At 44.4% G+C, this 27,070-nt stretch overlaps 1 protein-coding gene and 1 long non-coding RNA gene across 4 annotated transcripts in view; one reads left to right on the plus strand and one right to left on the minus strand.

Annotated features, from left to right (window-relative positions):
* Nucleotides 1-2,091: 2,091 nt before the first annotated feature.
* LOC123368208 overlaps nucleotides 2,092-27,070 on the minus strand; it is a 42,682-nt gene continuing 17,703 nt past the window's right edge. Inside the window, exons 2-3 of the long non-coding RNA XR_006578716.1 lie at nucleotides 2,698-2,811; nucleotides 2,092-2,576 (exon numbers count right to left, since the gene is read on the minus strand). This is a non-coding gene — a long non-coding RNA (uncharacterized LOC123368208). The remainder of the gene's footprint in view (nucleotides 2,577-2,697; nucleotides 2,812-27,070) is intronic.
* CDHR5 (cadherin related family member 5) lies at nucleotides 2,281-26,660 on the plus strand. 3 transcript variants are annotated; one of them, XM_045012791.1, is made up of 15 exons: nucleotides 2,281-2,554; nucleotides 2,806-2,981; nucleotides 5,346-5,396; nucleotides 5,745-5,837; nucleotides 7,137-7,235; nucleotides 8,481-8,591; nucleotides 8,878-9,051; nucleotides 10,477-10,567; nucleotides 11,916-12,013; nucleotides 12,978-13,184; nucleotides 14,606-14,722; nucleotides 16,177-16,249; nucleotides 17,694-18,209; nucleotides 23,809-23,975; nucleotides 24,450-26,660. In XM_045012791.1, exons 1-15 carry the CDS (start codon nucleotides 2,386-2,388, stop codon nucleotides 24,978-24,980), a joined length of 2,673 nt encoding a protein of 890 aa, XP_044868726.1. In that variant the 5' UTR covers nucleotides 2,281-2,385; the 3' UTR covers nucleotides 24,981-26,660. The 3 variants fall into 3 exon arrangements, with proteins under 3 accessions (XP_044868726.1, XP_044868728.1, XP_044868729.1); XM_045012793.1 differs by having other exon boundaries at nucleotides 17,694-17,912; XM_045012794.1 differs by lacking the exon at nucleotides 17,694-18,209.

Here is a 27,070-nt window from a genome sequence, read left to right on the forward strand (position 1 = left end):
ACTTAACTACGTCACTCAGGAGTGTGGATTTTTCACACCTGAGTGATGTAGCTGGGTTGACCTAACTTTTTAGTGTAGCCCAGACCTGAAATGAGGGCCTCAGTGTGCTAGGTGCTGTACATACACATAGTAAGAGACAGTCCCTACCTTTAGGAGCTTACAATTTAAATAGACATGACAAAAAAGGTTTATTATCCCCATTTTACAGATGGAGAACTGAGGCAGAGAGAGTTTAAGTGACTTGCCCAGGGTCACCCAGGGACTCTGACAGAGCAGAGTGTTAAACCCGGATTTCCTGAGTGCCAGTCGAGAGCCTTAAACAGAGAGCCATCCTCTCTCATTTTCCCAGTCCAATGCTTTAGCCACAAGACCAGTCCTCCTCTTCAAGTGCAGTAAAATCAGTGGTGCTCAACCTTTCCAGACTACTGTACCCTTTTCAGGAGTCTGATTTGTCTTGTGTACCCCCAAGTTACCCTCACTTAAAAACTACTTGCGTACAAAATCAGACACAAAAATACAAAAGTGTCACTGCACACTATCACTGAAACACTGATGACTCATTTTTACAATATAATTATAAAATAAATCATTTAGAATATAAATATTGTACTTACATTTCAGTGTATAGGTCAAAGAGTAGTATAAACAAGTCGTTGTCTGTATGAAATTTTGGTTTGCCCTGACATCACTAGTGTTTTTTATGTAGCCAGTTGTAAAACTGGGCAAATATCTAGAGGAGTTGATGTACCCCCTGGAAAACCTCTGCGTGCCCCAAGAGGTACATGTATCCCTGGTTGAGAACCACTGCAGTAAATCAATAGTCCATGCATTCTTCTGATAGAGCCTCCAGTCATTCACCCTTTCACTTCAATGATCCTTTTAATAAGATTTTTTTAAAACCTATTTAGAAAGTTTTAGGTTTACAAATCCTTGCCAAGTAAATATAAGAGACAAAACAATAGTGATTACAACAGTGAGCTTTTGTTCTGAGAAACATCAGGCAGTAATATCAGGTCTCTATTTAACAGGGTGTTACCATAATGCAGAGACAGCCACTTTACACAAATGAGATTTTAAAGCACATATTCCTCTATTGTGCAATCTTCTCACTAAATAGCATCTTTGTTAGTAACTCCATCACTCGTTAGGCTCTGACAGGGTGCATGATCACATGGGGATCGACAGCAGTCACTGACCTATTCACACTCCATTGGTTTTAAAGAGAGACAAAGGGAAACATCCTATGATAGAATTCGAATACTCTGAATTCTCCAGTGCCTTTCAACACAGGATCGCAAAATACTTTGCAGATACAGCAGTCTGCAGCATTTGCAAAAGTGATCAGCAATTCTGGGCGCCCAGCTTGAAACAGTTTAAAGAGCGCTGATTTTCATAAAGTGCTGAGCACCAGCTCTCTGAAAATCAGCCTCCCTCAAAGGTGTCTCAGGTCGGGCAGCCAAAAATACTTGTCCCTTTTGAAAATTTAGGCCTTCTAACATCCCTCTGAGACAGATAAGTTTATGAACATTTTACAAATGTGTGTGTGGGGTGGGAGGGAGAGACACAGAGGAGCAGATTTGCTTCAAGTCACCAGAGAAAGAAGCGGTAGAACTAGTAGGAGAACAGAGGCTTCCTGCTGGTCCAAACAAAGCAGGAGTTCTGGCTCCCAGTCCATTGCACTACCAAGATCTTTCACTGTAGTTAAACTTCCCAGAGAGCTATGCAACACATTGTAACGAGAAGCAGGAGGAGAGCATAGAGAATGTGCTGGAGAACACGGCTTGCTATGGAGCTGAGCACAGACCTGATGTGAGCTGCATAAGACAGTGCTGGCCAGTAGCGAGTTGAGATCTGACACAGAAGATTTGCTTAAGCCCATATTATTTTTACCATGAAACGTCCCCATGAAGTAGGGTGACCAGATAGCAACTGTGAAAAAACGTGACAGGGAGTGAGGGGTAATAGGTGCCTATATAAGAAAAAATCCCAAAAAACAGGACTGTCCCTTTAAAAACGGGACACCTGGTCACCCTACCATGAAGCAGAGAGTCTCTATTGTACATCTGAAGTGCAGCCCTGCTCCAAATCATTGGCTCAGTACGACATGCCAGCATGCGCTCTGATGATTACAATCGCACCTGCCACTGACAGTCAACTTAACAGGTGCCAAAGCGCCCCCTCCCCATGTTTATTTGGGGGGTATTCAACACCAAATCCTAATGCAGTTAAAAATCCAGAGATCCAGAGCCTATCGCATTCTGAAAACAGGAACCAGTAAATAAGTCATAAATAAGTTAAACAATAAAGCAGGGAGGCAAAGGTTGAAGTGCAGCAGGTGGGTGTCTGCTCCAGACATGCAGTGTTCTTTTCTTCCTGGGGCAGTGAATGGGTGAGCATGCTTCAGTGACAATACGGAGAAAAAAGTGGTGGATTACATTTGCCAAAAGACGTGGGCTTCCTTCTGCTTCCCGCATGGCAGTTTCTAATCAGTTCCCTGCTGCTGCGCTCCTTCTGCTGCTGCCCTTAACACAAGTTCTCGCACAGAGCACCACAGGTAAGTCCACATTTGTTGAGTCCTACAAGCACAGAGGAAATTTTCCCTATGAGTGGGTCATTCCATAACAGCCTATTGCAGGGGGTTTCGCACCATCCTCTGAAGCAGCTGGTGCTAGCCACTGCCAGCAACAGGATACTGACCTAGCTGGACCATGAGTCTGATCCAGTCTGACGGTTCCAACATCCAAAGAGAACTGGCTGACAATTTTGTGCCAATGCTGACACAAATGATCGTGTGGTTTTTTCCAGAATGTTCTGTAGGAAATGAGAAACCAACAATAAATGAGAATAATCTGCCGGGGGCTGTTGTTACCACCATTACAATGAAGCCTGGTGTCACAGTAACAATTGAGAACTCTTCCGACTCCCGATGGTTTGCCATTAATGGCACGGAATTGATTCTAACCGATTCCTTGGATTATGAGGTAAGTTTTTATTTGGAAAAAAGAGACAATTAGCGGATGAGTTAATATTGTAAAACACTCTTCATAGAGTACAGGCCAGTTGGAAGAGACATGATCTAATACCTCTGATGGTCACAGCACAGCTGGCTTTTAAAATGGCGTCACCTTTTCTATTTTACTGATGTTTGGTCTCCCGAACAGGGAACTTGTATGTGTAAATTCAAACTTTTCTCCCCCCACCAACTTTCTCTTTTTCAAGTGAGTGCTGGGGGAAAGCCGACAGGTGCAGAGATAATAAAAAGAACATATCATAATGCTGCTGTATAAATCCACGGTACACCGATACCTTGAATACTGCATTCAGTTCTATTCACCCACCCCATCTCAAAAAGATATATTAGAGTTGGGAAAAGTACAGAGAAGGGCAACAAACATGATTAGGGGATGGAACAGCTTCCGTATGAAGAAAGATTAAATAGACTTGAACTGTTCAGTTTAGAAAAGAGACGATGAAGGGGGATATAATATAGGTCTATAAAATTGTGACTGGTGTGGAGAAAAAAAGTGTGATTTACTCCTTCACTTAACACAAGAACCAGGAGTCACCCAATGAAATTAATAGGCATCAGGTTTAAAACAAAGAAACTTCATACAATGCACAGTCAGCTTGTGGAACTCCTTGCTAGAGGATTTTGTGAAGGCTAAATGTACAAATGGGTTCAAAAAAGAACTAGATAAGTTCATGGAGGATAGATCCATCAATGTCCATTAGCCAAGAGGGTCAAGGATGCAACCTCATGCTCTGGGTGTCCCTAAACCTGTAACTGCCAGAAGCTGGGCATAGATAACTGCCCTTTCTGTTCATTCCCTCTGAAGCATATGGCACCAGCCGGTGTCAGAAGACAGGCTACTCATCTAGATGGACCACTGGTCTGGCCAGTATGTCTGTTCTTATGTTCCCCACCCTTGAAGTCTATTCCAAGAGGTCCATAAGGTGTGCTGGAGTACACGGTGCAGGTTTTAAAGCAGAGACTTGTAAATACACTTCAGTAGAGTTCAGATACTCCCCACGGCTGGTTTAATATTGTACACATACGTACACAAAATGACGACAGTTTAGAGCCGTGAGATGATTCTGTTCACCTTAGTGGAGATCTAATTTGGAAATTTAATGGCAATTTAAATGGCAGCATTGTTAACTATTTCACTGCCGATTATTTTAATAGCCAGCAAGTGCGCCAATCCTAAACTGTCCCCAGCAACAAAAGCCTCAAGCTCCTTCCCACCCTCTCAATAGTTTCTGCAATGTAGTCCTGCTTTTCCCAATGTACAAATCTGCAGCATATTGAACAACAAAAGATTTCCTGTAAAAACAGACCCTGTAAGGGACATTGTACTCACTGTTCAGTGTTAACTTTTGGTTTAATTTACCTGGATCTGCTGGAGAATTTCCAGCTAGACTCACTGTAATGCGGGAGCAACGAAGGGGCACTATAGCAGGTGGATGTTAATTCTGCAGTCAGGTAGACAGGGTGTTGGCTATGGGAACAGATGTAGCCATGAAGAAAGGGGCTGGGCTAATGGGTATCTGTATAAACAGAAACCTCGCTGAGCAGCAGCCTCAAAGAACTCTTTCTCACTGCCCCACTTTTGGCCTGGTTTACACTACGGGGGGATTGATCGAAGTTACGCAACTTCAGCAACTTGAATATGTACTTAGATCTACTTACTGCGGTGTTGCTGACGCTCTTCTGTCGACTCTGCCTGAGCCTCTCGCCCTAATGGAGTACCAGAGTCGACGGGAGAGCGCTCGGCAGTCGATTTATTGTGTCTAGACTAGACGCAATAATCGACCCGCTGGATCTATCACTGCCCGCTGATCTGGCAGGTAGTGTAGACAAGCCATAGCATGATGCATGGGGAAAGTCTCCAATCCTATCTGCATCTGTGTAAATCTAGAGTAACTCCACTGAAGTCAATGGTATGATTTCACATTGACACCAGTGTAACAGAGATCAGAAGCTAATTGAAGGCCTGTAAAAGGAAGAAAGAAAAATATTTACCTTTAAAAAATATATATATATATATATATATATATATATATATACACACACACACACACACACACATCACACACACACAGCTGAAGCAAAGCACTTATTCACTAGCTTTATTTTAAGCATAAACTTAAATTCCATTGAGTTCAAATGAGACTTGTCCCTAAATCCCAACTGGATTTAAGATCATGCTTAAAATACACAAAAGCAGGTGCTCAATTACTTTGTTGCCTCAGGACAGGAGTGAGCCACACCTGAGAAGAATGTTGGTGCCACAATGGATGTTTTTTAAAATGACAGATTTTTTGTTTCTGTTTTTAAAACACAGACAGAAGATACATTACTAGGAACCCTGCTTTGCTGGAAAGGGGGTGTAGAGGTGAGTATAATTTCTAATATGCTGCCATATTGCTAGATAGAAACTAGAAACAGAACACCACACTTGGCTCGGATGTTAACTATTCCCAGCACATACCCTCTGTGAGAAACTGCTCATTCTCATGGTTGTCTTCTCCTGGAAAGAGCAAAAAAAACCCACTGCCCATGAGATTTCAGTGCCATCATATCCGAATTCAACCCAAGCCTTCATTCAGCCTACAGCCCAAATGCACACGTAGTCCAGATCCAATTCTGATCCTCACACTCTCTCATGCCTACCAGTCAGTGCCGCTCCTAACGGTCTTACTTTATTTGTGATTTTTCTCCCCTCTTCCTTCCTCCCCACCAGGTCAATTCTGTGACTGTTGTAGTACAAGTTGGCAATTTGAATGACAACAGCCCGGTATTCAAGGAAACAAACATCACCGTAGAGGTTCCTGAGGTAAGGGTTTTATTAAAGTGTTGTTATAATAAAGGGAAGATTACAGATCAGATAGTTCCAATTCATGTGGGACTCTAATCTTGGCAAGAGGAAAGTGATTTATAAGCATGTATGCAGCCTGTTCTCGTCCACGAAAATTAGAGGACGTGCATGAGGTGAAGACAATACTTCCTTGACATTTGAGGTTAGAATTATTGCCCGTGCAGTCAAAGTCATTTTAAACCTGACTGTCAGAAGTGCTGAATCATTGCTGCTTCTGTTGACTTCAGCTGTGGAGTTGTAGGTGCTCAGTACTTCTGAAATCAGTCCTTAACCTATTTAGCCAAAATCAAAGCACCCAGAGGAAAGCAAACTGCAGGCAACAATGGCACCCCTTACATGTGCAGCTCTCCAGGGGCTTTGTCTATGAAACCCACTTCTCAGTACATGTTACAAGTCCCCCTCTGTGCTGACGGTCACATTTCTTAAGGTAACTGCACCTCTAACCTCTTACTGGCTGCCTTGAGGGATCCCACCCAAGTTTCAGGCCTCTAGTGGTCGACTTTCTTGGGGCACGATCTCACTATCCTCTCCCTTCAGACTTAGGCTGCAGATTTCTGCAGTTCACTGTGATCACCTCAGCAGAACTGACTTTAGTCCAGCACCTGCAGTCCTGCTCTGTCAGGGGCAAGGACAAGGTTCACCAGTGACCAGCCAGCCTTCATAAAGCAAAGTACTATTTAGTCAGAACAAAAGCACTGCACAGAGAAGACATATCCTAAAAAAACAGGCAGTTTATATGCAGGCTTAGCTCACCAGGTGTCACCCATCTTCCACGTAGAGACCCTGGCAGGTTTCAAAACACTTCAGGTCCTCTCGCGAGGCCTGCCCCTCTTGGTCACACCAATCAGAGGATAGGAACCTGTTGCAGCCACAGTTTGGGAATCTTGGCTCTTTAGCTCACGCTATAGCAGCTCCTGCTTTCAGCTCTGGTTAAGTCCCTGGTGTGTCAGCCAAGATGGCAGCTGTCACATCTACACCACGGAATTTTAGAATACACACCTCTGGCACCATCTCAATTCAGCAACACCAGTACCGGTGAGGGCCCTAATGTAGACAATGCTCTGGGGGCATCCAGCATTTTTACCACCATGTCAATTAAACTTGGTCAGAGGTGGCAGTGGGAGGATTCTCTCTAATTCCAGAGCACTGACCCATACAGCACAAGGGGACTAGGAAGGATTTACCAGTGAAGATGCTATATCCAGCAGGTGACCATTTGCCAAAATGGAAAAAATAATCATGCATATTTGTTTTCAGGATACAAAAGTGAATACGATCGTTATACCTGAGGCGAGCGTAACTGCTAGTGATGCTGACCCGGACAACATACAATATGAACTTACAGCGATCACCCCAGTGAGTATGTTCGTTGCAAAAACATAGAACTCTTTGTTAGTGATTTACACTGGCACCAACTTTGAGACAGGAGGCAAGTGGGACTTTCAACAAGAGTTGGTTATTTCAACTGCTGGAGTACATGTGAGATTTCCAGAAAGCTAAGGCCAGGACAGAGCAAGGAGGGCGCTAGTGGAACAGAGAAATCCATGTTTTAGATACTGAATTCTTTAAAAATTCACACTTAAAAAACCTATATATTTCCAGAGCACCTATTCAACTTCAACATTACAGTAGCTCCTAGAAACCTACACCAGGTTGGGGAACAATTGTCCTAGGCTGTACTACAAACACAGTAAGGGAGAGACCCTGCCACGAAGAGCTTAGAATCTCAATAGATCAGCAGACAGAGTGGGAAAGGAAGTCTGATTATCCCAGTTTTACAGACCGGGAACTGAGCCACAGAGAGATTAAGAGATTTGCCCCAGGTCACACACGTCTCGGGCAAAGCCAGAAACTGAATCCAGATCCCCTGAGCCCCAGTCCAGGGCCTGACCCACAAGATCAGCATTCATCTTTAAGGATTTTGTTGAAAGACCAATGGATAATTTATATTCAGTTAAATTGATGCTAATCTGGAGTATAAAGAGTGGTGTTCTGTCATTTTATTTGATTTGTTTTAAAGTTTTAATTAACAAAGGAATTGATAAAAAAAATTTCAGACAAAAAAATAAGAGAATCATGTCAAGGGCAGATGGGGGTCAAAGTTCTGCAGCAGTTACACTTGTGCAACCTCACTGATTTTAATGGCATTGAACAGGTGTAAATGAGTTCACAATTTTACCTGTCAGGCCAGATTTTGGCCTCAGAATGGTATAAATCAGGAAGAACGCTATGAAAGGCGCTGGTGAAAGTGAGAGCAAAGCCAAGCCCATTATTTCCGACTATGGTGGAAGGCGATGTGCCAAGTTTTGTTCTCTGTTACACTGATTTAAATCTGAATTCAGCCCTATGATCATTTTGAGAGAAGAATGTTCAAAATTCCACTAACGATCCATACTGATATGCCAGAGATGATTCCATTTTACTAGCAAGAGACCAAAGAGTTCAAATCATCAGCAATTGAACTATGCATGTATTTCTCCTATAAATACCCAGCCTTGGATGTTATATATGTTAAGCAGCTAACAGGATTTCAGAGTATGTGTCTGTGATTGAGATAGCTGTCATTCTCTCTCTCTCTCCCCCCACCCCCTTGTTTTTCAGGAAGCAACTGACTACTTTAACATACAAGGAATTAATAACCCAAGCATTTACTTGCGCAAAACCCTGGACTATGATAAATATAAATTTATGCAGTTAATCTTGTATGCAAGGGTGAGTTTTATAAGTGAGCAAAACATTTCATTATTCACAGCTGCTACATCCTGGTGTGTATTCTATCCACTAGTATAGCTGTAATTGTCATACTAATAATAGTTGCAGGTCTAGATTCTCAGCTAGTATAAACTGGCATAGCTCCATGGAAAAATCGATGAAGATACACTGGTTTATATCAGCTAAGGATCCAGCCCAATAGATTTTGCAGGGGCTCCAGGAAAAGGGGTTCTACAGTTGGAAATATGCCTTGCATCTAACAGGAATGTTCTGATTTTCTGTATAGGACAGGGAACCTGGCAACCCAGATGGTAATACAGCCACTGCAACAATAAACATAGACATCCAACAAACTGACACCAAACCGCCCTGGTTCCAACCATGTACTTTCATTAACGCGGACAGGAAAGTTTGCATCAGCAGTGGCTATATTGGAAGGGTCAACATCTCAGAGAAAACGGTAGGCGGCGAACACAGGAGTGTATGCTTTCAGTCTGTATCCCAGGACAGGTCTTTAGCACCACAGATATGGTCCAGGCCCGATCAGAGCAGAGGCCTAAGGCCCTGATTCCCAGATTCACGCGATGTTGGAACCTCAGCTTTATATTATTATGTTCCTAGCTCCCATCGTGGTGCAGAAAAGCTTGAAAACGTGAGCCAGGCATAAGTCAAGGCAATGACTGCTCCCTGAGTCTGCAGCACAGTCGTCGGGGAGGAAGCCAACTGGTCCTGCAGCAGCCACCATCAGGGAGCAGACTAGGCCCACTCCTTGGGGAAGGGGCTTGCCATATTTGGCAGGCATCCTGCCACCATCTCTTTCATTGCTGGAAGCATGGAGGGGACCACCCCTCTACTGGGATGTAGGCCATGGGAACAGCCCCAATGTTGGGGTGTGCCTAGGGCTTCAATCCAGCCCTCGATACGGGGCCTTTTCTCTGAAAAAGTTGTTTGTCTGCTTAGGAGAGGTACCTCCTGCTGCACCCGTATGATGCAGCCCATATCTACGCCATCATCATACTCCACCAGACGTGCTTGTTGCTTGAGTTTACAGCATGGTATTACCATCCTAAGAGAGATGAGAGCATTGGCATAGAGTCAGCATGGATGTGCTTAGCAAAACAGTTGCTCAAAAAGCCCTTTGGGAAATGAAGGCTTTGTAATGCGAGCTCCAGCAGCCCCCTCTCAATAGCGAGGGACGATAATAACGATGCTAGAACGTCAACTCTGAGCCCCTGTCTAGCATTGACCAGCTCAATTCATGAGGCATTTGGAAAATCTGTTCTGAATCAGATACTTGTACACACTGGTCTCTCTGTTGCCCGAGGACGGGCTGCAGGACTGGACCCTTTGTGGGGTTTGCTCAGCTCTGTTCCACGAGATGGCTCTTTTTGTGTCTTCACACCCCACACGGAAGATGGTTACAATCAAACATGGTTTGTTTTCCTCAGTGACCATTTGAGACTATGTTCAGCAGAATAATGCATGTTGGGGAGGCTGGGACAAGACTGGTTACACTGACAATAAGTCACCCTCTCCCCTAAGGACCATGCCCAGTACCGGCTGTATCGCTTAGTCATGAGCAGACTTTTGACTCCAGTCATAAATGACTCCAGTCAGTGCAATGACAAGTCTGAGTCAACCACTGAGATTGAAAATTCCCCAACAGCAGAGAGTTAATTGCTTTTGATGCATACCTAGAGCAAGGAAGGATCTACACAACCCCAAATCCTATTCTCTATCCTCTCTGTTCTGCAATAGTCAACCCCTGGCAATATGCATTGTGTTTTCCAGTAACAGAGTGCACGTGAGCTAAGTATCACTTGGACTGGGAAGTTCTGCAGGCATCTCGTGTTTTGATTTTAAGACTCTCGTCTTGTTGTTGCAGACTGAACCGCTGAGCCTAAAACCTGGGCCCCTCTCTGCCATTGACCCTGACTACACTTTGAATGAAAAAATAGTGTATAGCATTGTTGGCGGTGAGTGAAGTTCCTATCTTCCCACACATTCATCTCCATCGGTAATATTGCCAAGTTTCCCCCACCAGTGGGGGGAAACCACAGAGTTAATATACAGTCACTGCAATATGGCTCTAGATCAGAAAAATAATGATCGCAATTAATAGCCTGTGTTCCTGTAGTGTCTAGAGGCCCCAACAGGATAGACTCAGGGCCTCCATTATGCGAGGTGCTGTACAGACACACAGTGGGAACCTCCTAGGTTTCTTGTCTCTTTAGACTGCAGAGATGGGGAGAAAGGGAGCAGAGCATCTCTACAACCGGAGCTCAGTGCAGAGTGTTTGTTGGAGGGCCTCTTTTCTCTCACTTGAAACAGATCTTTATCCTAATGGCTGGGGCTGACTTTTTCCATTCCAGTCACACTGATTCCAGCTAGTCTTCAACCTGCCTGAACCAAAAATTCCTGAAACCCTCTTCATCTTCATTTTTAGTCGAGAATTTTGTATTCGCTTCACTGTACATTGCAAAAAGCTCTGATTGGGATTCCACATTAGTCTTGATTTCAAAAGATAAGGTTGACTATAATCAGCTGATTTCTCAATGAACGAATAGCACATTATTTCAAAGTTTTTTTTTTAAAAAGGAGGTCAGTTGATTGACAAATACAATCCATCCATATCAGACAGATTGTTCGTTCTCTGATCTTCTTTATTTGTTCTGTAAGGCGTGGTCTATCTGCATACCCCCATATGGCAATACAGAATGGAGTAGGGAACATGATGCTGACAGTGTTGTAAAAAATCTCTTCATTCCTTCCCAAGGCTTGTGTTGTCACTAAGGCACTGGACTGGGACCCAGGAGATCTAGATTCAACTCCTGGCTCAGCCTCACAAACTTCCTGGGTGATCCTCACCATGTCACTTAGTCTCTCTGTTCTTCAGTTCCCCCCATCGGTAAAATTAGGAGAGCACGTCCTTTGTCCTGTTAGATTGTAAGCTCTCTGAGGTAGGGACTGGCTCTTTCTATGTATGTACTAGCACAGACGGGCTCATACATCAATTGGGGTCACTAAGTGCTACTGTGATAGAAATAAATAAGAAGTGTTGCTCTCCTACCTCCTTCATCAGGCTTGCATGTGTCTTCCGGTTGTTCTCATCAGGCTGAATCCACACTTTGATGTAGCATTGTGTCCATGTTATGTGTGTCCAGTCCTAAAACCTGACAGGGCAATAAGGAGATGAGGTCATGGGTTGCAATATCCGAGATGCAAAACACATGAGCCACAGCAAAATCTCTTAAAGCTCTAGATACATTTAAAGTATCTCTTACGGTACATACTAGTCCTAATTAACCTTCCCATTTTCTTTAGGAAACAAGGATGATGTATTCTTATTGAACAGTGATACAGGGAATATAACTATGAACAAAGCAGCAAATACTACAGACACGTTCATTTTGCATGTCATGGTAAGTCTGTTGACATTCCAGAACCCCAGGTTTCAGCTCCAGAGTTCTGGCCTTCCAGGAGGACAGTGACTTTACATGTGCTAGGAGTCCAGGAAACCACAGTGCTTCGGCTTGTGATGGAGAGTAATTAAACACGTGCTTTCTTCTTAAAGTATCCAGTATGCGACAGGTGTCTGGAAACGGGTGCTTCCTTCCTACAAGCAAAATTCCTGCTGGGATTTTCAGTGGGAATTTTGACCTGTGTAAAGATGACTGGATTGTGCCCTCAAATCAGGACGTAGGAAGCAACCGTAACTGAAGAGCCATCCATTTGGGTTAAAATTATCATAAACTTAACAGAAAGGACTAGAGCTGGGGGACTTGGGAATGATCTGTGTGTGCACAAAAGCAGTTATTTAATCAGCCCATATGAACAAGCTCATTTTCCAACTAGAATATAATCCAAGGAAAGTTATAAGTTTTAAACCATTTTTGGGAGAAAATACATGCAAAACTCTAGATTATCAGGCAGTAAACACAGCTGCTGGTGGAACCTCTTGATGTTATGCAGCATAGCGGTGTCTGCTGGTTCGGATCATCCTACCCTAGTAATATTTTGCACTTCTGTAGCCCTTGGCATTGAAGAATTGAAGGCACTTTACATATATAAATTAAGCCTCAAGCACCTCCCATGTGATAGGCGGAAAATTTTAGGCGCAAGAAGGCTAAGAGACTTGTTCAAGGTCACAGAGAAAGCCAGTGGCAGAGACTGGACTAGAACACAGCAGTTCTAACCATCAGTCCCTTGCTCTAAATGTTAACTTAGTCCCATCCCAGCCTCCCATCATGGGCCTGATCCAGAGCCCATTTGATCAATAGAAAGAATCCCTTTGACTTGAATGGACTTTGGATCTGGCCCCATGACCTCTTGTGTCTCAACAACAATGCAATAGCTGTGTGTCTGTATTGTCTCCTTTCTCTATAGGCCACCCAGGCCAACAATGCTCTGAGATACTCCTTCACCACAGTAGAGATCAAGGTCATCGCTAAAAGTAACTACGCACCATACTTTGAAAACTCCAGGTACACAGGGACGGTGTCTGCTGGGCTGGCCACTCTCAGTCTGGTCATGGACTCTAAAGCACCTTCAATACCCCTGAAGATCTTTGCAGCTGATGACGACTTCCCTACTGTAAGGAACTGGAAGGGTCTGGTCTGTTGCTCTACATATTCCATGCGTGGATCTGGATTGGGGGTGGGGGATGGGAGGGAAGGGTTTGCCATTGACTTGAGTGGCAACCGGATCAAGCCTACTGAAAGCCGCTGATGACATCCACTGTGACAGGGAAGCCCAGAAATCCTGAGTCTGGATCTCATAGCCTTTCAGTCTCACTGCAAGGCCCATCATTTGCTCAGACATTGAAGGAGGGCTCAGCTTGAGGGGGACATTACTGACAGGAGCAAGCGAGGATAGGTATTTATCTGTCTGCAACAGAGTGATTGATACTGGGTAAAGAGAGGAGATTGACAGTTTTAATTGGTGTAAGGGAAGCCAGGAACACAGGATGGGTACCTGTTATGGTGCACCCTCACCTCAGGGGCACTCACTGAGGCTTGGATGCAGCATTGCATGGGGTGGGCTTTGTCTCTCTTGCACCATTTGTTGACCATTTCTTCAGACTTGCCATGGCCTCTCTCTCTCCAAGTCTTCCAGGGCCTGGCCCGCCAGCCAGGTCTCAACTTAAGATCAGCCTCCTTCCTGTGCAAGTCCAAATAAATACCCTCTTGGGCTCCACTGACGTTTACTGCTTTTGGCCGCTTCCCTCAGCCCCTCTACAGAGTTTCTCCTATGCTACTTCCTTCCAGCAGGTTCCCCCACATCCCCACAGGGATCTCCCTGCTCTTTGCAGGCCCTATCTTAGGCTCCCCCATAGGAACCTACCCTACTCCTTGTGTGCCTTCCAGCTTGACTCTCCAAGGCCCTTCCCAGAGAGGGAACTCCCCTTGTTCCGGTCTCCTCTCAGGGCTGAGTTCACAGCTCCATTTAAATGGACCTCGTTCTGAGGCCCTGCAGCTGGGGTCTGTCACTGTAATTAAGCTCCATCTAGGGTGACCAGATGTCCTGATTTCATAGGGACAGTCCCGATATTTGGGGCTTTTTCTTATATAGGTGCCAATTACCCCTCACCCCCATCCCAATTTTTCACACTTACTATCTGGTCACCCTAGTTCCATCACACCCAGCTGGGATCACTAATTCACTGCATCACCAGTGATGCTGTGGGATAGCTCAGCTGCTAAGCCTAGCTTGCTTTAAAGGGCTGGCCAGCCTGTGACAGGAACAGGACCTAACAGTGGAACAACATTTTATAGACACAGCAACAATCACCCCAGTCCAGAAGCCCAGCATGAGGCTTATGCAACCCCTTTGTCCCATTTAAACCTTCCCAACAGGATTTGGTTGTGCTGGTTCTTTGCATGGGAACAAATTTCACCCTGAGGGAACCATTTTTATAGGAGTAAGGATTTTCCTCAATGTTATGGGCAACAATTTCGAGGAAAACACAGACGCCAATGCAGACGCTTAGCTCACTTTCTTATCTAATTTTTCAGAAACTCAACCCTCAAATCATGTACAACATTCAAAACAGCAGCGATTTCACCGTAACCAGAGATGGACTTGTCCTGACAAACACAATGCTGCAGTCAGCCACAACTATAACAGTGTTGGTATGTCAGCTTTCCTGATAGTTATTTGTAGTTATTTGTATTGCAGTAGCTCCCAGAGTATATGGGGTTCCCGATCAGAGCTAGATATCATAAAAATGGCAGTCCCTATCCCAGAGACCTTACAATAGAAACATATGATGAGACAACAGCTGGGGCGATAGGGAGGTCAAGGTAACAGGGATCATAGAGCTAACATGCCTGAGAAGCCTGCAAAATACAGGACTATCTGCTAGAGCCACGCAAGAAATGGGTTTTCCTTCTTGGCCGTGGAAAATGTCAATGAACACACACACCCAAAGTTTTCCAGAGTTTTTTGGTAGAAAATTTCAACTTTTAATTTAAAACAAAACAAAACCCTAAAGACCAGAACAATTTCAGTTTTCCAATGAAAAGTTAAGTTTCAAAGAAATCAGACATTTTTCACAAAATTTTTTGTTTAGTCAAAAGTCCAGTTTTCCACAGGAAAAAAAATTGACAGAAAGATTTCAATGAGCTCCGCTGTCTACTAATCATTGCAAACCTGATGTTACATATGCACAGAATTTAATGAAAAGAAAACAAAATTTGCCTATCAGGTTCCTATTTAGGATACGGACCAGCTCTTGTTGGGAAGATGAAATACTAAGGGACTCATCCTTGGTGGGTGTAAGTCAGCATGAGTGGAGCTGTGCCATGTTCCAACAGCTGAGGATCTGGCACTTAATATTTTAAGTTATTTGCGATTGTTGTAACAACGTTAAGAGCTCTTTTTTGTGTAGGATTTTTCCTTGGAGCTGGCTTTTTCCGAACGATCGTGCACACAGAAGGGTTTACACAAAGAGGGGCAATGTTTCTTAAAATTAAGAATCTGCCTTCCGTAGACACACAAAGTCACCAATGACTTAACTGGGAGCTATGTCCAAAGGGACTGATGAGAGATAAAGACTTTTGGTGATTTGGTATATGCACGAGCTGTAGGGAATATGGCCTCTGAAATCCTCTGATAAAGCCTTTTGGTTTTTTTCCCTCTCTGAGCAAGAAAGGTGACTTATGCCTTTGGGTTTTCTTAAAGGATAGGCCTTTTTTGTCACATTATGTATCCTTCTGCCAGTGCAGGATTGTTCCCTGATGCATTTCTGAAGGAAATATGGTCTGGTGTTTAAAGCACAGGACTGGAACTCAGGAGATCTGAGTTCTGATTCCAGATCTGCCAGACTTCCTGCGTGAATTTGGGCAAGTTACTTTACCCCTTCATGCTTCAAAGACCCCATCTGTAAAATGACAAAGAAAATGCTTCCCCACTTCATAGTTGCAAAGGATGCTGCAAAGATTGTTACAGAATATGTATAGAGCTCCGAGTGCCTCAAGCGGGAGGTGCTGTGGGAGTGTACAGAGTACTTTCACTTCAGGGGATGTTCGGAGAATGAATGAATGTAGCAAGCAGCCAATATCATCTCCTTCTCATGTCTTAATAGGCTACTGCTATCGATGAGGAGAGTCTGCAGGAGGCAAACACTGTGATCACTGTGGAGGTCACACCTTCCACAGGTACGTTGGGCATTTATTTTACATTGCCCCAGGCAATCTAGAGAACACAGATCACACATTAGGGACTATGGGCCCAATTCAAAGCCCATTGATATCCCATGGGAGGCTCTATTCTATCCTCCAGCTAGAGCAGGATAAAGCACTCCAAGTGTATCCGTAAAACACTCACACTAGCCATTGTGCACACTCAACCTCCCCCCACCCAAAGTGTCAGGGATTTAGCCTTCGCCAGCTCTCTTTCCTTTTCCCATGTATTTTATCCACGTGACTAGAGCTAGGATCATGTACTGCTTCATTTTATTGGTCAGAATGAAGAGGGATGCTGAATGTTGGCGCAAGTGAGAGTCACAAGTGTACCTTGCTAACAGGTTTTTCCTGGTTTGCTTAAAAAGGAGCAGATGGCAGCTGCTCTTATCTTTAGAAAGAGAGGGGAAGCCAAGAGGTCCCAGCAAATAGCGCTTCTTCTTGAACCCTCCTGCTCAGGTCAAGATGGAACATTAACTTCTGGGATCTTTAGCTCTTACTCATATGGAGCTGTGACTCATGCAGAATAGGGTAGCCACATGGCAATGCATAGAACTCTTCACTTGGCCCCCTGGCCATCACGGAACCTCTTCGGAACAAGGTAGTTTGTGCCTCCCATAGTCGTTAGCAATTGCTGTTGGATAGAATTTACAAGTCAATCAGATCTGAAGCTTGGTGAGCTCCTTGTAGTCTGCATGAGTATTGCACATTAAACACACAGAGTGGGTCAGAAACCCCAGGCCACCTTGCCAAACAGCCTTCTTGGTTTATAGCCTACTACACCTTGCAGAATGTTGCAGTTGATATCCTGCATTACCTCACCACTATAACTATATTTGGACAACACCAGCAAAATGGCACTTAGGGATGACAGAAAGATATAACAGGCCAAGTGGCAAAAGGTTTTCCTGAAACATGACCATGCTATTTGAGGACACACCCATCTGTGTGGGCAAACACCTGCAGCTTCACATGCAGACAGGTATTTGCATGTGCAAAAACAGGTAATTGCATGCAGGAGTCGTCCCCTTATGAATGCAGATTTGCCTGCACTCACAAATATTGCTGGTGCATTTTGGAGGCCCTTTTAAAATATGGCTCCACGAGTTTTCTGCTGATTCTTAACATTCATGCCAGTCCTGGACTTGAGTAGGTTTAAAATTCTGCCTGCCCATTAACATAATCCCACTTTTAAAGGGTTGCAAGGAGAGAGAAATTTTAGCTCCTTCTCCTCCAGCCGGTAGAACACACACCTTTCTGGGTTATTTATATTGAAACCGTATGGCTTGTTGTATCAGTCGTCACCTGCTTTACTTTTGCTCTGTTCAGATGAATAACATGTTTTGCCATTGTCAAAAATAAAGTAACATGTAGCTAAAAAGTTAACCAACACCACCTCGGGTACCTGTTGAGTCTCCAGGTACAACTACTCTTCCTACCCCTACCACCACCACCACCTCTGCTGCTGCTGGGACAGGAACCACCACTCCAAAACCTTCTGGTTCATCATCAGCTTCACCACCTGGAGTAACTAACACAGCCGCTACAGCCAATTCTGGAGCCACAAAATCCACTTCTTCAGTGAACATGACAACCAACAGTGCTGGCACACCTGGGCCCACCGGAAAGCCTGTGACAGGTACTCCCTCAGGCTCACTTATCCCTCCTCTTGTAACCACAACGAAGCCTGCTGCCACAAAGTCTTCTACCAGCGCAGTATCCAGCATGCATCCAGTGGGGCCTTCAGAATCCAGAACCACCAAATTCCCCATAACAGGAACAAACCCAGGTGGAACTGTTCAGTCCACTGCTCTGCCATCTTCCCCATCTGGCGGGCCCAGCCCTCATCTTACATCAACTGCAGTAGCAAGCAGATCTCCGAGGCCATCAGACCCCGTGTCTTCTCAAACATCCTTCACAAACAGCCATCAGACAGGTAGATAGATGTGTGCGCTACTCAGAATCAAGGCATTTCCCCCCCATCTCACCCCCCATATCTCTGCGCTCAGCAAATTCAGTTTCATTCTCGCTGTCTGTTTCTGATTTGTCCTTCTTATGAATGGGAGAGGTTTCCAAGGAAGTCTCAAGAACTGCTGCAGTATTGGTGACTCAGTAGGATGCACTCACCCTTTGGGATCAATATTCCTCATCATAGCAGTATGCTATTGGGGAACACTGCACTACTGAAGATAGCACTGTTTTGGGGTGCACAGCAAGGCTCTGACCGCTTGGTGTCATCAAGGTCCCATGGCACTTTTTGCAAGAGGAGGGGGGCTACGCCCCCATGTCCTGGGGAAAGCCCAATCTGGATAATTACTTTTTAGTGCCTAAAATCCCAGTGCAGTTTTTACCAGATACAGCAGTCTTCTTCACGTCCTGTTCTCAAATGTTGCACGGTATTGTCCCGTGCTGTTAAACTACTGCATTCCTGAGGCGGCTGCATTTCAGTGCTGGGGAAAGGGACTCCTGTGTCTCTATAGTTTGTGAATTGCTTTGGAATTCTTTCAGATGAAACATGCTAAATAGATTGGGACTTTAGGAACAGCCCTTTGAAGGCAATTAAGTGTAAGGTGCTCCACCCCAGATGCAGCCGTGAAGGGCACTGTGGCTTGGAGACCCCTCTCTAGTTCACAATTCTACCAGTACTCAGGAGGGTAGCACTTCATTGCTGCTGACCATAGCTGGTCAAAGAAATTTTGATGGAACCATGTTCTGTCAAAAATCAAAAAACACTTTGTAAAATCAGATACCTTTTGCCAGAATTTAGATTTCAGAAGAAAAAAAATTAGAAAAAATGGTTCTGACATTGTCAAAATGGGACGTTTTGACATTTTTTGGAATAAAAATGTTTTGATTTTTTTTTGTTTTGAAACTTTTCATTTTGAATTTTTTAAATGTTGTATTATTATCTATATTGCTCCCTACTAATAATGTGGTCTGTGTCTTTAATAGAGCTGTTTGAAAAATGGCAAAATGTTTTTGTGAAAAAAATTCAATTCTGCTGGTTTTGGAAACGGAACAATTTCTGGGTTTATTTGACATTCCCCCCCCCCCCCCAACAAGAAATTTATTGAAACTTTATTTTCACTTTCAGAGATTTTCAGTTTTCTGAAAAATTTCAGTTTCTCAGTTTTTGGTTTTCCATGTTTTAGAGTGAAGAACTAATAGGGATTTTTAATGTGTGTGTGTGTATATATATATATATAGTGCTACAGTACAGAATCTGTCAGATCATAGCTTCATGCCAGCAATGTCAGGGGGCTGAATGGCTCATCTATCTCAGTGTGCCAGAACCCATTCTAAACATCACAAAGTATGAAGACTTTTGCCCTGGATAAGTCAGGTAGCAGGTCCTCAACTGGATAATGACTTATTTTCAATGCTGTTAAGTGGTTCTGGATCACTGCAAATCCTCAGTTTACCTGAAGATTCTCTCACCACTACTAGGCTGTTGATCCACTTTGTGCTAGTTTCAACTGGTGAAATGATGCCTCTGTGCAGTCTTGCTTCTTTTCAGACTTGCCAGTTGCTCTGTCAGTGGATTCCTCGGGGCTAAAACTCTGTTTAAGAGATCTCACCGGCAGCATGTGGGGATGGTTTTCTAACTTCAGCTTGCCCTTTAGGTGCCCATCTTCAAATATGGCTTTATAGTCTGTTAAAATGCGGGACAGGGCCCTACTGACTGTTCTTCCTCCTCTCTCACGTGGAGGATATTCAAGGGTTGTCCTACAATCAAATCCATGGCTTACACTGCCCTGCTTCCTAGCAGCAGCTGGTGCTACTGTGCATTAACTACTATAGACTCCAAGCGATACCCATGAAACAAAAGAAGTTTTCTTATCAACAGCCTACTGTTCTCAGAATGACCAAGTCCTGGTGATGTACAATGAAACCACATTTCTCCTGTCTAATATTGCTGTTTCACTGTTGCTGGGATTACATTGCTGCTGGCTCCACAATTCAGCTGGAATCAGATTGATCATTGAGCTAATAGCATAGTCGCAAATACAGCAGTGGAATGGCTGAAGCCTTCTTCGGCAGTGCACATAGACAGATAGTCTTTGGAGTTACTGAAGTCACACTGCAGATGTACTTTTCTTCATTGGAAGCCTCTTCCTCCACAAATCACAGCATGTACTGCTGCTTCTTTCTTTCCAGGGGAGCTGCAGCTCTGGGACAAAGTGGTTCTTGTTTCCCACACGCCTTGCAACACTGCCCATTGGCTGGGCAACTTCTTTTTTCCTTGTTATGTTGCTTTGCGCAGTACATACGCTGGACAATGATGCCTACATTCTCAGTCCGTCCGTCTCTGTCCTGCTTCCTGAGTCTGTGTATTTGTTCTGCACTAATGGCTATCACTGTTTTGATCTTTTCCCTGGACAGTTCAGATGCTCTTGCTATTTGGAAGCCTTTCTCTAGGGCTAGACTGTTTTCCCTTCACAATCTCTCCTGTAAACTGGAATCAGGTGTCCCGCAAACGACTCTGTCTCTAAATTATGGCTCCAAAGTTACATGTGGATGCCAGAGTTCTCAGCTCTGTAGTGTAAGCATCTATTCTCTTTTCGGCTTCTTGGTGTTGGGTGAAAAATAAACAATCACCTGTCTCTACAGTCTCATTCTTGAGACCACAGTACACAAACACTTTCATCAGCTGTTCCAATGTCTCACTCGTGTCTCATCCCCAAAGAGGTAGTAAAAAAAGCTTTATTTTCTTTTTCTCATAGTTATCTTCCATGGTCAGGTCTGTATAGAACTCAATTCTTGCTTCCACTGCTTCCCTGCTCGTGCAAAGATTTGTGTGTGGAAATCCAGCTTTCCCAGTCCCTCTATGCTACCTGATTGCTCCATTTCTAGGTGCTGCTTTGTTTGCCTGTTAATCATACTCACTTCCTTGCTATGGGTCTCACTAGATTGACCGCTGTCACCATGGTTTCACGTACTGCATTCTGGGTAACAACATGAGAGGAGTTCATGTTTCTAAAACTAAACTGGCTCTTTAGGAAGAGAACTATTTGCAGAGGTGCTGCAGCTAGCATTCTAGGGGTTCTTGTTGCCTTCTCCAAATGTTTCCCTCCTCCAACCTGTGCTTTTCTCCAAGATCCAGGCCAGAATGGGTACCTCCATTTCTGGATGCCCACAGTTAGACTGATGGGGCCTTATTTTCAGAACTGCCGAGCACCTCCAGCTCCCAATGACTTCAGGGGGAGTTGCAGGTGCTTCAGACTCTCTGATGGAAAAACAAAAACACACCTTCCCCCTCCCCACCCTGGCAAGTTATTAAGGGCCAGAATTAGGCCAACATTTTCAAATCTTGGTACCTAAAGTATCTGAGATTGAAACGTCAGAAACTGAGGCACCCAAACACAGATGTCACTTTAAAAATTTGGCCCTTAGTGTCTATTTATCAAACAAACAACATACTGGTAACTAGGCAATGAAATGGTTTCACCACTGTACTAAAAATATGCTGGCTTGGGGCACTTAGAGTGACAGAACTACGGCCCTATTTTCCTGTATACACAGTATATTTCAGAAGGCCAAGTCAGCACTAGCAAAGGCAAGAAGGAGTGAGCCAATAGGCCTGTTCTGTGTCTAATTGCTTTGATTCCTGTCCCCAAGGCTGTTCTTTGGTGTCAAGGGATTTGTATGCTAAGGACTGGAATGGACTTTAAGGATGTGAGCCAAAGCCCATTGAAGAAGTTAGTGGAAAAGTTACAGTACAGTTTAATAATACTCAACTTTCGGGAGGTGGATGCTGAACTACACTTTAATTTCTAGGACATGTGCACCAAAGGGATAACTCGTCAGAAAGAGTGGAGTCTTGCATCAGTTCTGCAGGCTGCATTTCCCATCACCAATCATGGTATCAAACACAATTAAGTAGTAAAATTTCATACAAGTGCCAGTCCTCCACTGTCACGTTAATAATAAACTGTTGGAGCTGTCACCGGCCCAGGTAATATTCAAAGTCCACAATGAAAACATGCCAGCAAAAGGGCAAAACATGCTATTAATTATCATGAAACTTGAAAGAAATTGGTGTACGATTCAAAGTGAGGATGGAATAAGAAACAAATAGCCCTAGAGGCAAGCTAAATAGACGAATCCTCTGGAAGTATAGTACCGTATCTCAGTTTTGATGTTGATCCTTAGGCTTCTTGTACCTGCTAAGTGCTGAAAGCATAACCCAAACTTACAGCCAGGAAAAGCTGGCAATTTGCCATAGGCATGGAATATAAGAATCAGTGTGAGACGCTGTCATCGACGAAGGATTAAACATACTTTAAAATAGTGTAACTTAAAGCAACTCCCAAGTCATTTTCCTCTGCGCTTTACTGCAGCACAGCAACAAGCACACTGGCCAGTATCCTGGCTTTTATCAGCATTGCAGCTGTATTATGGCACAATAAATCCACCTTTAATAGGCAAGAGGGTAGAGGGTGCTTCTCAGGTTCCACTGACGTCAGTGCAAATTGCAGCCATGTAATAGAAATCGGAAGGCTATGCTGGTAATTTTTTATTCCCTGTTTTTACTTGGCCCTGAATTTCTGGGCTAGAATGCTGCAGAAAGCATGCCTCATTTTCCACAAGAAAACAAAAAAGTGTTTTCTTTTGCTGGTGGAAATTTATGAAGCAAAAATTGTCACACAGGTCTGCTCTGGGAAACACCACTGTTTATTTGCTCATTCAGTTACACAGTCTAGCCAGTAATAAGAAGGTACTGGGATGAGAATGGATCCTACTTGCCTTTTAATCATTTGAAATGTAAAGTAATAAACTCCAGCCACCATCTACCTTCTCACCATGGGTGTAAACTTTTGTCCGGCACTGTACAGAACATGCCACAGACATTTTGCTAAGCCACAGGTATCGATCCCCACAGCATTGGGCACCTTAGCTCCTACCTCATTCATGGTCCATGATGAGGAGCCGTGGTTAAGGAAAGGATGCTTTGAGGTTTAAATGTGCTAAGCAAAATGTCAACACAACACTCCTGTCCCAGTCCAACAATTCTTTCCCAGGAAAAATTCCCCATTTGTTTAAATGGGAAATTCACCTTTGTAAGTTCCCACCTTTTTATTGATTGAAAGTTCTGAAGTCCCATTCAGAGTCCTTCCAAAAGCTGATGCCTCAAGCCCGGCACTGCAATACACCTTTTCAGATTAAATAGGTCCATTTCACCCCTTGTACCCTGCAGGAGAGCGTTGTCCTTAATCTTAGAAAAGTGAAGTATCAGAGGGGTAGCCGTGTTAGTCTGGATCTGTAAAAGCAGCAAAGAATCCTGTGGCACCTTATAGACTAACAGACGTTTTGCAGCATGAGCTTTCGTGGTGCAAGTACTTGGATCCGAAGAAGTGGGTATTCACCCACAAAAGCTCATGCTGCAAAACGTCTGTTAGTCTATAAGGTGCCACAGGATTCTTTGCTGCTTTTAGAAAAGTGAGTTTGTCTTCTCCTCCTCCAATCAAGTCTTGTGTTAAAGGCCACGTATGAATGATTCTTAGAAGTGTAACATCCATTTGTCTTCCTCATAGGCACAAAAGATGAGAGAGCTAACTTGCGCTACACTGCACAGGACATGGCTGCTCTAGGCGCTACATTGGCGGTATTGCTGGTAATCGCCTTACTCGTGCTTGGATTGATTGTCTTCAAGCATTGTAGAAACAAAGCTGAGCATATGGTTGGAATAAGGAGAAGCGAAGTAAGTGGTTAATCTGTAACTAGTTCATTTCAGGGTTGCCTTAGAGCTAGGAAATCATGTCTTGGCATAGGCGGCAACTTTTACTTTTCCCTGAGGAAGCTCCATCCCCATTCTGCCCCACTCTGCCTCTTCCTGCCCCCCCTCCCCGAGGCTCCCTGCCTCTTCCTGCCCTCCACCCTCCCCCACCCCATCAGCTGATTGGCACCGCCGCTGCCGCCCACCCACCCATCAGCTGTGGCTGCTGGGTACTGAACCTCCACTATTTTTTTCCATGGGTGCTCCACCCATAGAGTCCGCACCGCATGCCTCCTGTCTGGGCCCCCTCAACAGCCTGATACTCAGCTGACATCAGGGGTGCAATTCCACTGATGTCCGCAGAGCTGTGCCCAAGCATTTCAAGCTCCCATGTTTTTTTTCCATTTCATTTCTTCCCCCTATAATCATGAGACATTTCTGCTCTTGCCATTCCCCCAGGATCCTGTTGAGGATTTCAGTAACCAAGGCTACCAAGATGATAAAAATCCTCTTTGGAGCACGAAAGACAGCGAATCGCTAAGAAGCGACACTTCAGAGAACGGTACTTCTGTCGTGCAGAGGCAGTCAGACGGCTTCCCTCCTCCGGAGCCCACAGTGGAGAGCAGCATCGCAACAGCTTCCGCCGCCATCAAGGACGAGGAAGAGAACAAAGAGGGAAAGGACACAGACAGCGATAAAGAAGTGAAATCTATCCTCACCAAGGACAGGAAGACAGCGGACGATGGATACAAAGCTGTGTGGTTTAAGGATGAAATTGATCCAGACACCAAGGATGATGTTGTAGTGATTGAAGACCAGGTTGAAGAGGAAGATGATGGTGATGAGGATAAGGATGAGGAGGATGAGCAGGGAAGTCAGCATGGTGACCCAGTGGTGTCCTTCATTCTAGACAGAGCTCAGCTCCAAGCAACAAATGGGAACCTCAAGCCTGACCAGGATGCAGACACAGGAGACGACATTTTGTTATAGGCTCAGCAAAGTGAGTTTTGCCAGTCTGGAAACTGGGGGTAATTTGAAGCCACTTTTCTGAGTAAGGGTCCCAGGTTCTTTGTGCTGTGATAGAGACAGGCCTGCTAGCAAACAATGGTGGCTGGCAGATTTCATGAACATATGCTCTGTGATCCCCTCCTGCCTTCAAGTGTAGAGTAAATAGATTTTAAGGCCAGCTGGGACCATCGTGATTATTTAGTCTGACCTTCATAGCACAGGCCATAAAACGTCACACAGTAATGCCTGCACTGGGCCCAATAACTTGGGGTTAAGCTAGACCCTCTCCTTCAGAGCGGATATTAATTTAAATCAAATATCTTCTTACTCCAGAGGAGAGTCCAATCCACAGTTCCTAGCTTCAGAGGCCAGTGCCTTAGCCATTAGGCCACCAGCACTACTCCCAGGTCTTACTTCAGCCAGGGGGCTCCAAAAATGCTTCTGCCCCCTCCTTCCAGTTTTTCTGAGGGGCAATCAGGAGAACTCATTGGAAGTGATCTAGCCACCCTTAAGCCTCCCTTGAAATGGCTGAACAGATGTGAATTTCCTAGGGCTCTCCCTACAGATGAACCCCTCCCAAGTTAATTAGTGGGGAAGTTCCCAGTGACAACATCAGGTTTTGCTTCAAAATGATGCAGAGTCTAGAGTCTGTTTTAATTGGTTTTGACATGAAACAGGCAATTGCCACAGAGGTTTGCTTTGAAGCTCATTTAAATCCCAGTGCTAGTTACACCACTGAGGAACCACCATTTAGTGGCACAAAACTAAGGCAAGCACAGAGCTTCCCACTGAGACTGAATGAGTCTCATTCACTCCCAGGCAAAATTAACAGCCTCCCCCTTCACTGCAAGCTCATTCCGCTCTCACTCTGCCCAGAGGAGCTAGAGAGCATAGAAACAAGCATAGTAGGAAAGACCATTACACATTTCCTGTTGGTAGCATAGCTTAGTCATGTCCTCCCCACATCAGGAATGTTTATTTGCACAAACTGGTAACACTGTAATGGAGTATTTTATTCTTTATTGTTTTTAATTTAAGACTTGAGTCTTCTCACGGGTACACTGCTGTGATATCAATGCCGTTACTCTTGATTTTCACTGGTGCAATTTAGAATAGGCATGTGCCCCACTGTGGCTTAGCGAGTCCAAAGCCAGGCCCCAGTCCTGCCAACATTTAGGTACATGCTTAAGCTTATGCGTGGGAATAGTCCCAGTGAAGTCAATAGGGCAAAGCAAGTGTGTTTGCAGGACCTAGGCCTGATCCAGCATTTTCCTAACCATAAAGACCACAATGAAGAATTAAACCTATTAATTTACAGAGGATTTCAGCATGTGCTGCTGCCGGCAACTACTGGAAAATAGTCCTCTGCTTTGGGAACAGTATTGCACTTGGTTTGTTCATTAATCTCATCTATTGGTGGGGCAGAAGAAGGTAAACTCTCCTTCACAGAGCCCTTTCCCAAATCCACAGGGACACTGGTATACGACTCTCTTCAGTGGGAGTCACACCTGGGCCAATGAGAGGAGACCTGGACCAGGAGTTAGTAGAAGACTCCTGGTTTCATATTTAGATAATGATCAAGGTGGGGTTTCTATGGTTCTCTGATCACTGTCATGCTAAGCCAAATGGATCACACATTTCTCTGCAATAAAGCTGTGGCATCCAGGAGTACAGCTAAGATTGTCATCTTTATTTCTTGGCTCATCACCAGGCATGGGTATTGGCCTTTTGTAACCCTATCCCAGGACAGGGGTTGGTCCCCACTGGCTCCAGTAGCTACATTTAAACCCACAATAAAATCAATAGTGATCCCTTGCCCCAGCAGGTTCTCTCTGCCCCTTATAGAAGGAAAGCAGAATAATCTAACATCATCAGAACCAAACCGAACAGGCTTAGTACAGTAGCCAGCCTGAAAGCAGATCAGATCCTCCCAGAGAGGCAGGGAACCAGCTGCCATAGGATACGTTAAAAACCCCACAGACTTCCTGCTATGTTCTATGGTTTGGCTTCACAGAAGCTTGGTTTTTCCTTCTCCTTATAGCCCTCCTCTAGTACCCCCTTTATACTGCCAC

This window comes from Mauremys mutica, chromosome 4 (assembly GCF_020497125.1).
Source record: "Mauremys mutica isolate MM-2020 ecotype Southern chromosome 4, ASM2049712v1, whole genome shotgun sequence".
Taxonomy (NCBI): Eukaryota; Metazoa; Chordata; order Testudines; family Geoemydidae; genus Mauremys; species Mauremys mutica.

What these genes read in the sequence shown, in the direction of transcription:
- CDHR5 (XM_045012791.1), top strand. Translation starts at nt 2,386, where the DNA reads ATGGGTGAGCATGCTTCAGTGACAATACGGAGAAAAAAGTGGTGGATT. An exon ending in AACTTACAGCGATCACCCCA is followed by an intron (nt 7,236 to 8,480) that starts GTGAGTATGTTC and finishes CTTGTTTTTCAG; the next exon opens with GAAGCAACTGACTACTTTAA. An exon ending in AGTGTATAGCATTGTTGGCG is followed by an intron (nt 10,568 to 11,915) that starts GTGAGTGAAGTT and finishes CATTTTCTTTAG; the next exon opens with GAAACAAGGATGATGTATTC.